Source organism: Plasmodium reichenowi, chromosome 13 (genome assembly GCF_001601855.1).
Source record: "Plasmodium reichenowi strain SY57 chromosome 13, whole genome shotgun sequence".
In the NCBI taxonomy this organism is placed as follows: domain Eukaryota; phylum Apicomplexa; class Aconoidasida; order Haemosporida; family Plasmodiidae; genus Plasmodium; species Plasmodium reichenowi.
Window position 1 is genome coordinate 1,948,867 of NC_033658.1, and position 17,642 is coordinate 1,966,508.

General features: G+C 17.9%; 5 protein-coding genes across 6 annotated transcripts in view; 3 read left to right on the top strand and 2 right to left on the bottom strand.

The window, feature by feature from the left end:
- Positions 1–1,098: 1,098 nt before the first annotated feature.
- PRSY57_1350800 (hypothetical protein) lies at positions 1,099–2,212 on the top strand (the record flags this gene model as incomplete). Of its 2 annotated transcripts, none has more annotated exons than XM_020115213.1 (2): positions 1,099–1,174; positions 1,539–2,212. In XM_020115213.1, 2 exons carry the CDS (start codon positions 1,099–1,101, stop codon positions 2,210–2,212), a joined length of 750 nt encoding a protein of 249 aa, XP_019970136.1. The 2 variants fall into 2 exon arrangements, with proteins under 2 accessions (XP_019970136.1, XP_012764885.2); XM_012909431.2 differs by having other exon boundaries at positions 1,554–2,212.
- Positions 2,213–2,944: 732 nt separating this feature from the next.
- PRSY57_1350900 (hypothetical protein) lies at positions 2,945–4,297 on the bottom strand (the record flags this gene model as incomplete). The annotated part of the gene is made up of 1 exon (XM_012909432.2): positions 2,945–4,297. One exon carries the CDS (start codon positions 4,295–4,297, stop codon positions 2,945–2,947), a length of 1,353 nt encoding a protein of 450 aa, XP_012764886.2.
- Positions 4,298–4,817: 520 nt separating this feature from the next.
- On the top strand, positions 4,818–10,655 carry PRSY57_1351000 (hypothetical protein; the record flags this gene model as incomplete). Its single annotated transcript, XM_012909433.2, has 1 exon — positions 4,818–10,655. One exon carries the CDS (start codon positions 4,818–4,820, stop codon positions 10,653–10,655), a length of 5,838 nt encoding a protein of 1,945 aa, XP_012764887.2.
- A 693-nt stretch (positions 10,656–11,348) lies between these two features.
- PRSY57_1351100 (ABC transporter, (heavy metal transporter family), putative) lies at positions 11,349–14,519 on the bottom strand (the record flags this gene model as incomplete). The annotated part of the gene is made up of 1 exon (XM_012909434.2): positions 11,349–14,519. One exon carries the CDS (start codon positions 14,517–14,519, stop codon positions 11,349–11,351), a length of 3,171 nt encoding a protein of 1,056 aa, XP_012764888.2.
- Positions 14,520–16,004: 1,485 nt separating this feature from the next.
- Positions 16,005–17,642, top strand: part of PRSY57_1351200 (hypothetical protein) — a gene marked incomplete at both ends in the record, with an annotated part of 2,798 nt that continues 1,160 nt past the window's right edge. Inside the window, 5 exons of the mRNA XM_020115214.1 lie at positions 16,005–16,172; positions 16,339–16,989; positions 17,106–17,191; positions 17,316–17,406; positions 17,496–17,587. Of these exons, the coding sequence (XP_019970137.1) occupies positions 16,005–16,172; positions 16,339–16,989; positions 17,106–17,191; positions 17,316–17,406; positions 17,496–17,587 (1,088 nt within the window). The remainder of the gene's footprint in view (positions 16,173–16,338; positions 16,990–17,105; positions 17,192–17,315; positions 17,407–17,495; positions 17,588–17,642) is intronic.

Sequence of the window (17,642 nt, forward strand, 5' to 3'; positions counted from 1 at the left end):
TTTTTTTTTAAATAATTTTTTTTTTTTATATTTTAAAAAAAAAAAAAAAAAAAAAAAAAAATTTTTTAAAAAAAAAAAAAAAAAAAAAAAAAAAAAAAAAAAAAAAAAAAAAAAAAAAAAAAAAAAAAAAAAAAAATATATATATATATATATATATATATATATATATGAAATACATTTTTATTTAAGGTGAATTTCTTAAAATGTTGATAAAGATTAGTATTTAAAAGAAAGCTATAATTTCTCTTAAAAACTAATAAGTAAATAACAAATAAATAAATAATATATATTATATATATTAGAACATAATGATAATTCCAAAAATATAGAAGTAAAATATAATAAAATATACACGCATGCAATAGAATATAAAGTATGATTTATAATATATATAAATAAAAGATCACATTATAATATACCTATTTTTTTTACATAAAATATAATATATATATATATAATATATTATATTATGTGATAGTTTATAATATGAAGATAATTAATATTAAAAAAAAAAAATAAAAAAAATTTACTTGTTTACATTTTTACGAGAAAGTTAAAAAAATCGACAAAATAATAAGAACATATTATTTTTTGAAATATAAATTAAAAAGGGAGATATATATATATATATAATATAGTATTTAAAATAATATTATATATTTTTGTGAAAAAAATTAAATATAAGATATAAAGCTAAAAAAATATATTATTATATATATATATATATATATATATATATATATATATATATTATAATATATATAATATATATAATATTTAAATAGAAAGATGTTTTTTTAAAGCTGAAAAAATAATAATATATTATTAATATATAATATATTATAAATGTATAAATATTTTTTTTTTTTATAACCTTTTTAAAAAATATTTCTATTATTTTATTTTGAACACGTAAATTTTTCATAGTGCATGTTAATTTTTCAATTTAGATATAAATATAGATTAAATAATTTAATTTATATTTTTTCACTTAAATATATATATATTTTTAAAAGTTGCTTCTTTTTTTTTTTTTTTTTTTTTTTTTTTTTTTTTTTTTTTTTNTTTTTTTTGTTTCTTGATACAGAAGTTTCAGAGATGAAACTTTTACTTTACAGCATCCTTTTTGTTTTATATTCGATTTGTGCCCTTTGTGTAAAAGAAAGGAATAATGGTATAAAAAATATTAAGACTATATATATATATATATATATATATATATATATATATATATATATTTAAAAATTTAATATATGTTACCTGTAGATATTTATGTGTATAATATCTTATCTTTAACGTTTTATAACCTTTGTTGAATATATATAAATATTATTATTCTTTATGGATTTTTCTTTTTACAAGAAATAAATTTTTATGCTTTCTTAAATATATATAATATATATAATATATATAATATATATTTGTTATTTTGTTCCCTTGTCATATATATATATATATATATATATATATATGTATATATTTTTTTTTTTTTTTTTTTGAGTATACGAATATAATGAAAGTACTTTTCATCGCTTTAGCTTTTTCTTTCATAGGATTTCCCAAGAGAGGAGAAGGACGATATTTGTTTGGAAGGAACCAAATGAAATCTCAATATATTGAAAAGAATAATAAAGAATTATCAAATAAAATGGACACACAAGATTCTAAACAATATATAACATATCTTTATCACAGTAGTATTTGTCAATATTGTTCTAAAGTTACATCTATGTTAGAAAATAATGATAATGTTGAAATTATAAAGTTTAAAGAAAATAATAAAATAGAAGATTTTGGTAAATTTACCAAACCTATTGTTGTTTTATTAAAGAATATAAATAAAGAAAATTCTTTGGAACGAAGTATATTCTATGAAGAATTAAAAAGAAAAGGAAAAAAGGTTCAAGTACCTGCATTAGAAGTAAATAATATTATTTTGTTTGAATCGGATGAAATTATAAAATTTTATAAAAAATTATTACAAAAAGTATCAAATGATGGAAAATTTTCACTTCAAAATGAGGCAAATATAAAGAACGATAAAAAAAATAATAATGGTGATTATGATAATGATGATAATAATGGTGATTATGATAATGATGATAATAATGATGATAATAATGATGATAATAATAATTATAATAATGATGATAATAATGATGATAATAATAATTATAATAATAATAACGATGATGGTTATGGTTATGATTAGCATACTAGCTAAAATACACAAATACACAAAAATAAATAAATAAATAAATAATGTAAACATAATGATGAACATATATAAAAGTATAATATAATAATACTGCACGTTTTAATTTTTAAGTATCAGAAATGTGTAAAGGAATTATTTTAAAAATATTATATAAATTTTTTTTTTTTTTTAAATATAATGACAAATAAAAAGTGAAGAGAATTTTAATTACTGATGAGAAAATAATTTGAATATATATAAATTATTAGGATACACCAATATTATGTAGAAACGTTTTTTTGTTCATAATTAAAATATCCAATACATATATCCTTGCATAGGATATTTTTAAAATATATTCTTGTTATAGATAAATCTTTTGGTATATATTATAAAATATAACACCCATAATATACGTATGGACAATTTAAAGATTTGTAGTATTATTATTGTCATTAATTGTGTAAGGAAACAATTAAATAAAAAAATTATATATATATATATATATTACATTATTAAGAAATAATATAATTAAATTATGGTTAATAAGAATTATCCAATACGTGTATGTATATATAAATTTATTCGTATATCTTTTTATTTTATTTTATTATGTTTTCAAAACTTTTAAACTTTAAATTGTTTTATTTTGTCCATTTCTAAAAATTAATATTATATATAATATGTTTACTTTTAATTAGACAAAAAATGTCTCCTTTTTTTTCTTTTTCCTTTTTTTTTTTTTTTTTACCATCCATATTTATCACTAGTAGTTCTTCTTTTATTATTGTTTGTCTTTTGCAAAATTTCATATTCCTTTTCGACTGCTTCCTTGGCTAGCCAATTAATTTGATGTTTTCTTTTTTGATTTTTTCCATGAATTATGGCTTTATCAAAAGTATTATTAACCGGATTATATACCTTTGTTTTAATTGTATATTTTTGACTTTTCTTTTCTTCTTTTATTATATTTGGTTTCCATTCTCTCAAAATTTCTCTCTGGTCAACAACAGGTATTTGATTAATATCTATATTCATTTCTTTATTTTTAGAAAACCCTAAATTATTAAAATTGTTTTTTTTTGATTTATTATTTATATATATATTATTATTATTATTATTGTTATTATTTGTATTATTTGTATTATTATATAATACAGGATTTGTAGTATTCATCATCATATTAAAATTAGCCACATGAGGGTAATTTAAATATTGATAATAATAGTTCTCATTTTGATATGCATTTTGTGGGTAATAAGTATTATGCATACTATGACTAATATTAGATTGGTTGGTATATATATGATTGTATTGTTTCTGCGGATATTTAGGAATCTCATTATTTATATTATTTGTTGTAGATATATTATAAGATGTATTTTGTTTACAACCAATTTGTTTATCTTTTATATTCTTATTGTTTTTTATAATGGTGGTTGATTCATTATGTTGATATGTATCTTTATTATTATTATCATCACATATTTTATCATCACATATTTTATCATCACCTATTTTATCATCACATATTTTATCATCACATATTTTATCATCACATATTTTATCATCACATATTTTATCATCACATATTTTATCATCACATATTTTATCGTCACATATTTTATCATCACATATTTTATCGTCACATATTTTATCATCACATATTTTATCGTCACATATTTTATCGTCACATATTTTATCATCACATATTTTATCGTCACATATTTTATCGTCACATATTTTATCGTCACATATTTTATCGTCACATATTTGACCATCCTGTTGATTATTTTTTGAATTTCTCTTTCCTTTTTCCTTTTGATCATTATATTCATTATTTAATTGTTCCTCTGCTTCATCTTCGCTAGAATTATATAAGCTCAATAAATTACTTAAGTTTTTTTTTGCGTCATCCTTATTTTGTTCAATCATGTTTATTTTTTGTTTGTTATATTTATTTATTTCTGTTATTATTTCATCATCTTCTTTGTTTTTAATTTCTACGATTTTATTTTCTGCCCTATCATTTTGTTCTTGTTCTTCTTCTTCTTTGTTTTTTTTTTCTTGAGTAGTATTTTTTTTTTTTTTCTGCTTCATTTTATTATTATTTATTTATTTATTTTATAATTATTTTTCATTATATATATGAAAAAGGATATAATAAATAAGTAATATATAATAAGGAGCCTTTTGATAATGAACAAAAAAAAAAAAAAAAAAATAAAATAAAATAATAATAAATAAATAAATAAATAAATAAAGTAAAATAAAATAAAATAAAATAAAATAAATAATATATATATATATATATATATATATATGCATTAATTGATGTTCCTGTTTTTTTAAATTTTCTTTCAATTTTGTAAAATATATAATATATTGATATAATATAGTATATATATATAATATATATATAATCCTGATAAGGTATGTGTTTCCTTATTTAAATTTTCATTTTTTTTTTCATTTTTTTTTTTTTTTTAGAACAAGCTCTGAATAAATTATTATTTCATATCCTTTTATTTAATCATGTTATGACATAAATAATATATTTATATTAATTTTTCCTTTTTTTTTTTTTTTTTTTTGTTTTTCTTTTTGTTTTAAATATAAAATGTTTATGAAATTCATATATGCTTGGTCCATATACATTTTGATATACACTAAATGTAACTCTTATATTCTCAGAAAAAAATATTTGGATAATTTATTTTTTGTTAATTATGACACAATTCCCTTATACGATTATAATAGGAGGTGTGTTATATATGACAAAGCTAATAAAAGATGGAAATTGAGAAACCAGAGAATATATAAAAAAGAACAAAATGATGAAAGAGAAAAAGGAAATGTTAATAGGTTTACAAGGTGTTATCTCCTAAACAATAATGAATTTAGACAATATGATAAAAAATTAAAGAAGAGAAGAAAAGAGAAAGAACCAATTCTTTATAGTAAGTTTGATAAGATGTTCAAAGAATCATTTAATGAAGATGATAAATTAAAGAAAAGCGAATTAATATCCATCTTAGCTTGTATATGTACAAATATTGTAATAGAATTTTTAAAATTAAAAGAAGAAAAGAAAACTGAAGATTTCACTTATACTTTTGATTATAGTGTTATGAATGTTTTAAAAATGGTAAATTTTGAATATGACGTAAATGAAGAATTAAAAAAACAAAAAAAAAAAAAAAAAATGAATAAAACATATACATCATTATATGGAGAAATTAAAGGAGGAGGTAATAAAAAAATTGATGATTATAATGACAACATACATATGAAAAAAAATGAGGATCCAACAATTAATAATTCTTTATTTAATGAAGAAAGGATAGCTGCAAATGATAAAATAGAAATGTTTGAAGAAACGAAAGAAATAAATATTGATATTAATAATAAAAACACAAAAGAAGAAAATGAATTATTAGATATGTATATTCAAAAACTCGAATTTAATACCTTAGAAATGAATGAAATTAAAATATATATTGATTTATTTTTTGGAAAAAATACATATGAAAAAGTTTTTGTAAAAAATAATATAAATATTAATAAAATATTTGATGTGTTGCATACAGCTTTATTTGATAAGACACAAGAAAGAGATAATGTCATGCAACTACAACAATTTGTTGATGATCAAGAAAAGAAATTAAATGAAAAAAAAATTAATGTTAGAAATATGAATACATTTAATGATTATTTGGATAAATATGTGTCGTTAGAAGAGGAGAAAAATATTAATGATCTTGATAATATTTTGTATGATGATGAAAAGTATGAGTCGGAGCAAGAGATGACGAGCGAAAAGAAGTTTATGCGTAAAAAAAAAAAAAAGGGAACAAAAGCATTAGATAGGGTCAACATGGATATTGACAATGATGGTGATGATAATAATAATAATGGTGATGATAATAATAATAATGGTGATGATAATAATAATAATGGTGATGATAATAATAATAATGGTGAAGATAATGACAATGATGGTGATGATAATAATAATAATGGTGAAGATAATGACAATGATGGTGATTATTATAACAATAATGGTGATGATAATGAAAATAATGTTAATAATAATAATAATAATTATAATAATATTGATAAGGATGACACCAATAATAGTAATAGTAATAAACATAGGAAGCATGCTAATTATTACAATGATCATTCTAATGATCAGCATAATAAGGATAATAACAATCCAAATAATCATAATATGAATCGAAAGACACAACAGAATAATAATCACGAGGAAGAGAACAGTTATATTAATAAAATTCATGTGAAGAATATAGAGGAAGATAGAAACTTTTCCAAAAATAATGAAGATAAAAAAAAAAATCATGAACAAGAAAAAAAATTTTTAAGTGGTCTTTCCTATGGCCTAATTAAAGGTTGTAATATACAAATGGAAAATAAGGAAGAAAAAATGAATGAAGAAAAAATGAATGAAGAAAAAATGTATGAAGAAAAAATGAATGAAGAAAAAATGAATGAAGAAAAAAATGAGTGTTGTACTACACATGATGATGATAAAAAAATTGAATCTTGTCATGATAATCAAAATCATATTATATTATTAAATTTTATTTATGATAATAAATACAACATAGAATTTCGTACAGATGTTGGAGTTGTAGCATATGATTTATTGAAGAACGAATTTGTAGAGGATAATATTGAAGAATGCCTTATTAAAGATATCAAGTTAAATCATGTATTTAATAAAGATATTATAAGTATATTTGAAAATATTATAAAAAAAAATATAAATTTAAATGTAATATCTTGTTTACCATATAAAAAACGATTTTATGAAAAACAAAAATTAATTAAAGATATTAATAACAAAATAAATTTCCATAATTTGAATGATGAAATGCTACATATGTTATTATATATTTATTTTATCATATGGGGAGATGACTTGCATTTTTATGAATTAAAAAAGGTTCATATAGAACATATAAAAAAAGAAGATATAAATAAATCAATGAATACAAATAATTATGTAGATAATCAAAATGAAAATATATTATGTGCACATAATTTCTTTGTAAATTTAAACTATAATCATAATGACGATATAATAATAGATAGTGATACATATAATAATAATTTGTCCAAACATAAAAATAATCTATTTGATTCTACATTCTTTGAGAATGATTATATATCATTAAATTTAAAAATATTTATTAATAATAGAAAAGAAATAAATAATTATGATGAACTAAAAAATGTTTTTAATATATATAAATGTAATCTTAGTGAATATATACAAAATTTTTTAAAGAACATAAATGAAAAAGACCTTAATTTTGTAACTCCAGAATATTTTATAAAAAATTATATATATAACACAAATGATGAATTTATAAATATAACAGAAATTTTATATAAATGTAAAGTACAAAAGAAATATATCTCATTATATCCAGAACAAAATAATAGTATGGAAAAAAATAAAAAAACACATTTTAAATTATATTATTCATGTCCAACATCGGCTCCTTTGGTTAATACAAAAATAAAAATATTACAAAATAAATATGGATTTATAAAAAATTTTAAATCAAATCTATTTAAAATAAACAAAAATAATAATAATAATAATAATAATAATAATATTATTAAATATTATCATGATTGTAATTATAATAATTCAGAGACCCCGGTTGGAAGATATTCATTTTTTTTATATGCTAAAAACAAAAAAAAATATGAAACTATAAATAAAAAGGAGAAATCCAAATATTATCAAACTATTAATGGAAATAATAATATATCTACTACTTATGATTTTGTATCAAATGAGGAATTTGACGAAGAAATCGAAAATTTTGAACACATAGATAATATATTAGGACATCATAATTATGATAATTTTAATGAAGAAGAAATAGAAAACACAAATACAAAACAGGATCCTTCAAATCAAATTAATCACTATGAAAAGAGTAAAATGAATAAACCTAATGGTTCTACAAATAATAACAATTTAACATCTGAAAGAACAAAAAGTAGTAATAATCCTTATTTGCAAAAAATGCTCGAGAAACAAAAGTATATGAATAATATTTTAAGTTTGACAAATATGAATAATAATATAAAACAAAATGTTCATGTATTAAGTTATGAAGATGCATATAGTAATATAAAAAATGATTTGAAAAATAAATCGAAGGATAAAAAAAAAAAAAAAAGGAACCAAAATGATGATGATGATAATGATGATGATAATGATAATGATGATGATGATGATGATAATAATAATTATTATCATAATAATAATATGGATGAACAAAATAATCTTCTTGAACAAATTGATGAGGAAAAAATTGAGAAACAATTAACAACGTTACTACAAAATAAAGATAATTATGATATAATAAAAGAGAATGAAGAAAAAAAAAATAAGGAATTAGAAAAATTGAATAATGAAAAAGAAAAAATTAGCACATTTTTTAAAAATATGAATGTTGAAATAAAATTAAACAAAAATGTTTGTGTAGGATGTGGTGCTATATTTCAATCAAAGGATATGAATAAATTTGGATTTTTAAAAAACGATATATATGAAAAAATCATAAATAAAGATGAGGATTTAGATAAAAAAAATATATTAAGTGAAATTTATGAAGAAAAAAAAACAAATACTAATATATCAGATATTAATATAATATTTAAAAATGATACTATAAATGAATTAAATAAATTAAAAGAAATAAATGTTAAAAAGATGTCTGAAGATGATAATAAGAAGATACAGTATGATGAGGATCAAAATGAAAATCATAATGTTAATAATAATAATAATAATAATATTGATAATGATAATGATTTTTTAAAAGTTCAAAATAATATAAATACAAATGAGAAGGATGAAGATATTATGGATCAAAAACAATATATATGTAAACGGTGTTTTGATTTAAAACATAAAAATAAAATAACTAATAATTTAATTATTAATTATACTAATAATAATGAAATAAATGTACAAGATTTTGAAAAGTATGTTATAAATATATTTAAAAAGAAATGTTTTATTATATATATTGTTGATGTCTTAGATTTGTATGTTTATTCAAATTTGAAAAAATTATTTAATCTTTATAAAAAGTTACATAATGATAAAAGTAAATTGGAAGGTTTTTATTTTTGTGTAAATAAAATTGATTTGTTATCAAATTATAAAGAATTTACAGTGAAAAATTATATTTATAATTTTTTAAAAAGTAATAAAATCAATGTATTATTTAAAAATATTTTCCTTGTGAGTGCAAAAACGGGATATAATGTAAAAAAATTAATTTATACTGTTTTTATGAGGAGCAAAAATATACTTCGAAATACTAAAAAAAAAAATAAACAAAATTTGGATGATCAAGAAGAAGATACAGAAGAGGATGAAGATATGGATTCATTACAATGTGGAAATGATAAACAAGAAAAAAAAAAAAAAAAAAAAAAAAAAAGTAAAACATTTCTTTTGGAAAATTTGTTAAATATTAATTCTAATAATGATGATATAAAATGTGATGATAAAAATAATCATACTAATAATAAAATAGATGATTTTAATGATCATGATTTAATTAGATATAGAAAAGAGCTATTCTCAAATGATAATAAAAATAATTTTTTAAATGAACAACTGGATGAGAATAATTATAATGATAATGATTCCAAAAATTATTATTCAAAAAATGTAAATATTTATATTGTTGGAAATGCAAATAGTGGTAAATCTTCATTAATAAATTATTTACTTAAAAACATTAAGAATAAAGAAAAGAAAAATTTTTTAATTAGTCATAGTATAATACCAGGTACAACATTAAAAAACATTAAAATAAAATTAAATAAAAATATAACAATTAATGATACACCAGGAATTATATCTAATAATTCAATTTTATCATATTTAAATTTTGAAGAATTAAAATATGTTGTATGTAATAAATTAAAAAATAAAATCACATCTATATATATCAATGAAAATGATTATATTTTTATTGGAGGTCTTCTATATATTCATATATTAAATATTAAAAAATATTATTCAATTATGTCTTTTTTTTTATCTGAAAAAATACCAATAATTAAAAGAAAAAATTTCTCAAAAGATCCATCTATGTTTATCAAACAAAAAATAAAAACTGGCTTTCTTTATCCACCATTTACAGAACAAAGATTTGATGAGATTAATAACTTTAAAAAATATTATTTTAATATAAATAATCAAGCTGTAGATATTAAAAATAGTAGTTATGACATACATATTCAAGGAATGGGATATATTACTTTTTATTCTTTTGAAAATATCGAATTCAATTTGTATACTTTAAAAAATGTTGATGTTATGTCAAGACCGTCTATAATGCCCTATCATAAAAAATTCGGTAAATTGAATTTTACAAAAAAATTGAAATGATGTGTACATTATACACGAATTAAAAAAAAAAAATAAGAAAATAATAATAAAATGAAAAGGAAAAGAACATATATTAGATAACATAAATAATTATAATTTTAAGCATGGCCATCAATATATATTTTTTTAATTTTTTTAATTTTTTTAATTTTTTTAATTTTTTTTTTTTTTTTTGTTATATTTGTAGCAAATGAATTAAATATATACCCTCACACATATAATATATATATATCATTTACATTTTAATAATTTGTTTTTATGTAGTTACGCTTAGTTTTTAAAAAATATCAAAACATATAAATTTATAACATAAAATTATATATATGTATGTATATAATTTTTGAATTAAACATGATACATAAAATACTATTTTTAAAATTCATAATTAATTATAATAATATATATATATATATATATATACATATGTATATGTATGCATATTTTATTTATAAATATTATATAGAAACGTTAATTAAGGAAGAATATATTATGCAAAATAAAATAAGACAAATCAAATGTTTAAAAAATTAAAAAATTTATCAAATGATATTTATAAGAATTGTGACAAAAAAATTAGAATATACAATAAGACAAATTCAAAAAAAAGGAAAAAAAAAAAAAAATAAATAAAATAAATTCATATACATATATATATATATATATATATACATATATTTTTTTGTACATGGCTGATCATAACATTTTATTATTCTTTGAGTCGTAATATTCTCTATAGAAGTGATTATCGTCCATCAGATCTTTGTGGCTTCCCACATATATATTTTTTCCACAGAAAAATATAATTTTATCCATATGTTTTAAGTTTTCCATTACATGTGTAATAATAAATGTTGTTTTCCCCATACATAATTTGGTTAGAGCCTTTTCTATAGCTTTTTTATTTTCATTATCTAAATTACTTGCATGTTCATCTAGGACGATAATTTTTGAATCTTTTAAAAAGCACCTTGCTATACATATTCTTTGTTTTTCTCCGATGGACAGCTTTGTACCTCTTTCTCCTACAATAGTGTCATATTTATTTTCCATTTTAATAATTTTATCATGTAATTCTGCTTTAATAGAAGCTTGAATCATTTCTTTATCTGTACATTGAAAATTTCCATATTTTATATTATATGAAATAGTATTATTAAATAATATAGTATCTTGTGGTACGACACTTATATTTTTTCTTAAAGTGTAAAGATCAATATCATCAATATTTTTATTATCAATATATATATTACCACTATTTACTTCATAAAATTTTAATAATAATTTTATCAAACTACTTTTTCCTGAACCACTTTTCCCTATGATAGCAACCTTTTCTCCATTTTCAATATTACATGTAAAATTTTGAAATAAAAAATTATTATTAGAATTAGGAGAATTATTAATAATATTATGATTTTTTAAATGTGTATTTATATTTTCTTTTATTTCTTTGTTTAAATTTTCGGTAATATTTGGATTTGTTTTTTTAACGTCATTATAATTATACTGTACATTTTTTTTATTATCCTTTACTTTATCTAAATACCATTTTTTTAATTTATTAATAGAAGATGTTATAATGTTATTACTTGAGATATTTTTCACATTATTTTCAAACGCATATATATTATTATTATTATTATTATTATTATTAATACTATTAATATTATTGATGTTATTTATTATGTTAGGATCCTTTTCTTTAGCTTGATAATTTTGCTCTAATCCATTTATATCTTCATTTAAAGGATACTTAAAATAAACCTTTTCAAATTTAATATTTCCATTTTTTATTAGCATTTGATTTCCATAATCAGGTGATTTAATTTTCTTTACTAATATTTTTATCATAGATTCAATATCTACTAAACTTAACTTGGTTTCCCTATATATTGTTCCGAACATATTTAATGGCATGGCTAGCTGAAATAATAAAGTATTTACTAATATTAAATAACTAAATGGGAAAATATCATTTGCAATATTTAGATAGGTTAGATACATACATAGAAACAGGTTTGTATTTAAAATAATTTGTTGTCCAAAATTTAAGAAAGACAAAGATTTTTGAACATTGATAGCTTCTTTTTCATATTTTTTTTGTTCTTTTATAAATTTTTTTAATTCATGTATTTCATTTGTATAATATTTTACTTGTTCGACATTTTGTATAGAATCTAAAAATATATTGAATGTATTTTGCTCAGCTTTATTCATATGTTTTCTAATAATAGTTCTCCTTTTAGTAATCAATGTAGTGAAGAGTACATAAAGAAACATATTAAAACATGTAACAAGTGAAACAGTATAATGTATTTTATACGTTAATATATATAGATAAAGAATAAATTCTATAATTATAGGTATTATTTGAAATACCATAACATTTAATAAATTTGTTATACTTTTACATCCTCTATTAAAAATAAATGATAATTCTCCATTTTTTTTTGATAAGATATATGTTAAATTTAAATTATGTATTTTATAAAAAAATAATTTGCTTACAAATGTAGAAATTTTTTGACTAATATTACTAAAAACACTATTTCTTAATTCATTCATAGTAGATGATAATACTCGAGAAAAGACATAAGCACATAATAATAATACACTACTTTTATTAGTACTATATATATCTATACTATTACCTAAACTTTTTTGTAAATTTACATTTTCTATAAATGTGGATAATAATATGGGGGTATATATTATAGCCATTTTGGAGCATAATAAAAAGAATAAGGAACAAAATATTTTTCTTTTCAATTCTTTATTTTTTAATAAAAAATTTTTAAATATATATCCTAAAATTTTAACATTTATATTCATTTTATTATTTTTATTATCATATAACATTTCCAGTTTGTTTAATATTTTGTCTAATTCTTTAACTTTTAATTTTTCAAATTCATCACCAAAATTATTATTTGTATTCTTCTTATGTTTATCTGAATCATTCTTATATACACTATCATACATAAAATCTTCCTTAAACCTATTATCAACATTATTTATATTTATATTTATATGTATATTTTTATTTTTTTCATTTTCTTCTGGGTCTTCTTTCTTATTTATATGTGAACTAAAATATCTGTATATGGTAGGGTAATATTTATTAGGATATCCTAGTGTTATTATTTTGTTCTTGTAAGGAACATACTTTTTGTACACATTATTGATCTGTTTCAACTTAATATCCGTTGTCATCTTAGACGTCTTTGTCTTTTTCTCATTATTATTATTATTATTATAATGATACATTACACTATCATTTTTTTTATGTATTTCTATACTTACATTATTATTCAAATTATGGTTATATATATTTTGTATATTATAATTTTCATTTGGATTGATATTACATAACAAATATTGTACAATGTTTTTTTCACTTTTTTCATTTGTTTTTTTTTTTTTTCTTATTTCTTTTGCTTCATTAAGGTCAATAAAGGAATGATAAAAACTTTTCTTTTTAGCATAAGCATTATAATAATTACTAAAATTATTACTATTAATAATATTATTATTATTATTATTATTATTATTATTATCTTTTAATTTATCATAGCATAAACCATTATTTGAAATATTTAACCTTCCTTTGTTCTTAAAAATATTTATGTTATAATATATATCTTGCAAATATATAAAATATACATATTCCTTTGTACTTTTTAAATTTTCTATATAAGAGTCGTATAGAAGTGATGAATAGAATTCATCGCTTATTCTATTACTTCTCTTTATATCTTCAAAACATTCTTTTTTATTATTTTTTAAAGTTGATACATGTTGACAAAATAATGAATGTGCAGATATTAATTTATTCGTAAAACATTTATTATAAAAACTGCGCATATTTCAAAAAAAAATAAAAAACAACAACAACAAAAAAAAAATAAAATAAAATAAAAAAAAATAAAAAAAAATAATAAAAAAAAAAAAAAAAAAAAGTAAAATGAATAAATAAATGAATTAATATATATACAATTAAACATATATATAATATTATATTATATATTTATATATAACACTCTTTAAATCATTCTTTTTTTACTCCTATAACACTCTATAATATTTCATCATGACAATTTAACCAATAATTATTATATTATATATCTTTGAATTAATATATTATATAATCTTAATTTTTTTTTTTTTTGCTAAATGAACTTTCAGCAAATATATATATTTTTCTAATTGATATTATTTTTTTTATATATATAGAGCTTTGTCAATATGTATTAAATTAATATATATATATATATATATATTTATTTATTAATATGTGTAAAAACTAACATCCTATATGAATATATAAAAAAAAAAAATATAATAAATAATGATAATAATTAATAATATTATTAGTATATGGAAAAATAAAAAGAAATTCATTATTTAATATTTTTTTTTATATACATATAATAAAAAACATAAAATGAAAAAAATGCAACAAACTGCATTTCAAAGAGAAGCAAACATAAAATATATAAAAAATATGTATATTATAAAACAAAAATTTTAGATATAATGAAAATAATGTATATATAATTATATATATATATATATATATATAATATTATTATTAATTTATGTAGGCAACGTAGCAGGCCGCTATATAATATTATTATGAAGTGCTACTCAATTCATATATTATTAAGGATAAAATTTATATATATAATATATATATATATATATATATATATATATATATATATGTATAAATAATTTATTTTATATTATCAATATATTTTTTCTTTCTATATAAATATATTTATATATTAACATATTTATTTATATACGTTGGCTCATTGGAAAAAAAAAAAAATAAATAATAAATAAATAAAAAATAAATAAATTAGATGTATATTATTATATGTATTTAAATTTAATACAACGTGAATAAAAGAAAAAGAAATATATATGTAAAAATCCTTTTTATTGAAAATACATAATATATATATATATTTATTTATTTATTTATGATTTTAATTTTTTATTTATAAAATGACAAATCGCTTATACAAAAAATAATATAAATCTACAATCCCTTTTTTTTTTTCTTTTTTTTTTTTTAAATATATATAATAAAAACAACAATAATATATAATATATATATATATATATATATATATATATATATATATTTATTTATTTATATTTATGTTTATGTTTATATTTCCTTTCTAATAAATTATAAGAAAAAATGAATATATATAGAAATACATATAAAAGGATACTTTTTTGAATGTAGAAAAGAAGAGAAGAAAAAAGTAAAAAGTTTTTTTTTTTTTTTTTAATTTCAAATATTATATATTTTATTACAAAAGTGAAGAAAAAAAAATGTCGTTTTTTCCACCAGTTGAATTAATAAGAAAAAAGAATAAGCTGATCAAGGTGAATAATGATTATTCATTTGAATTTAATGTATTGAAAAATGGAAAGGAGAAAGCAAGTATTAAGTCTATAAGTATATGCAGTACATATATAGCCCTTGCTTACAATAATACAGTAATAAATAGCAAATAAGGAAAAAAAAAAAAAAAAAATAATGCATATATTATTATATATATATATTATTAATTTACATCATTTTGATGATGTAAACAAATTTTTGTTTATATATTTTTTTATTTTTATATTTTTATATTTCATTTTTCCTTTTTACCTTTTGTAGATAATTTTTATCAATTTGAAAGGCGAACAGTTAGATAAAAAATATCAGTGTAGAGAAAATGTAAGTAAATTAAAATTTCGAGATGAAAAAATGTTAGGAGTAGGTATGGAAAATGGAGAAATTGAATTGATTGGTATGTTTTGTTATGATAGAATAAAAACTTTTAAGGGACATAAATCATCAATTAATGATTTAATTTTTAGTAATAATTTTCAGAGCTTATATACATGTTCACGTGATTTTACAATAAAAATTTGGAATATATGGCAAGGTATTTGTGAACATACTATAGATTATCATATGGATAATATAACATCCCTGTTTTTATATAATAATAATGATACAGATTATTTAATAAGTTCAAGTTATGATGGATTGATATATTTCTATGATATTATTAAAAAGAAACATACAGATAAATTAGAAATACAAGAACCTATTGAATGTATTTATATTTTTGAAAAGGAATATTTAATTTTATCAGTTCGAAATGTTATAAAATTTTATTCAATAACAAATTTTAAATATATTAAAGACATTGTTATTTCAACAAAAACGATCTTTTATATTAATAGTTTTAAAAAATATATTGTCGCATCAAGTTTAGATATGTCCATATATTTTATAGACCCCTTTTACAAAAACACGGAGGTAAAAAAAAAAAAATAAAGCAATGACATATATATATATATATATATATATATATATATATATATATGTATATATGTGTATTGACCTTGACGTGTATGTCTTCTTCATTTTTGTAGGAAATTAAAATCGTATGTATTGTTAATTATAGCAATCACCCCAAGTCTTTTGAAATTTATAATGATATTATAGCCCTTGGAGAGATGTAAATTTTAAAAACTTAAAAAACATTGAATGATAAATTATAGTACATATATATATATATATATATATATATATATATATTTATTTATTTATTTATTTATTTATCTATCCATCTATCTTTTTAGTGATGGTACATGGTCTATTGAATTATATCATAAAAAAGAGAAACTACACAAGAATAAAAAGAAGAGTAAACTTAATAAAATATATTATGAGGTAAATAATTGAATAAAAAATTATAAATATGAGCATATATTTGTGTAATATATACAACATCTTCTTTTTAATTTTATATCTTTCTATAGGATGAAAAATTTGTTTATACTGATAATAACGTAAATCTTATGATTAAAAAGTTTAAATATAACGACGCCCTGATGTATATCATAAAGAATGAGTAATAAGAAAAAAAAAAAAAAAAAAAAAAAAAAAAAAAAAAAAAAAAAATTAAA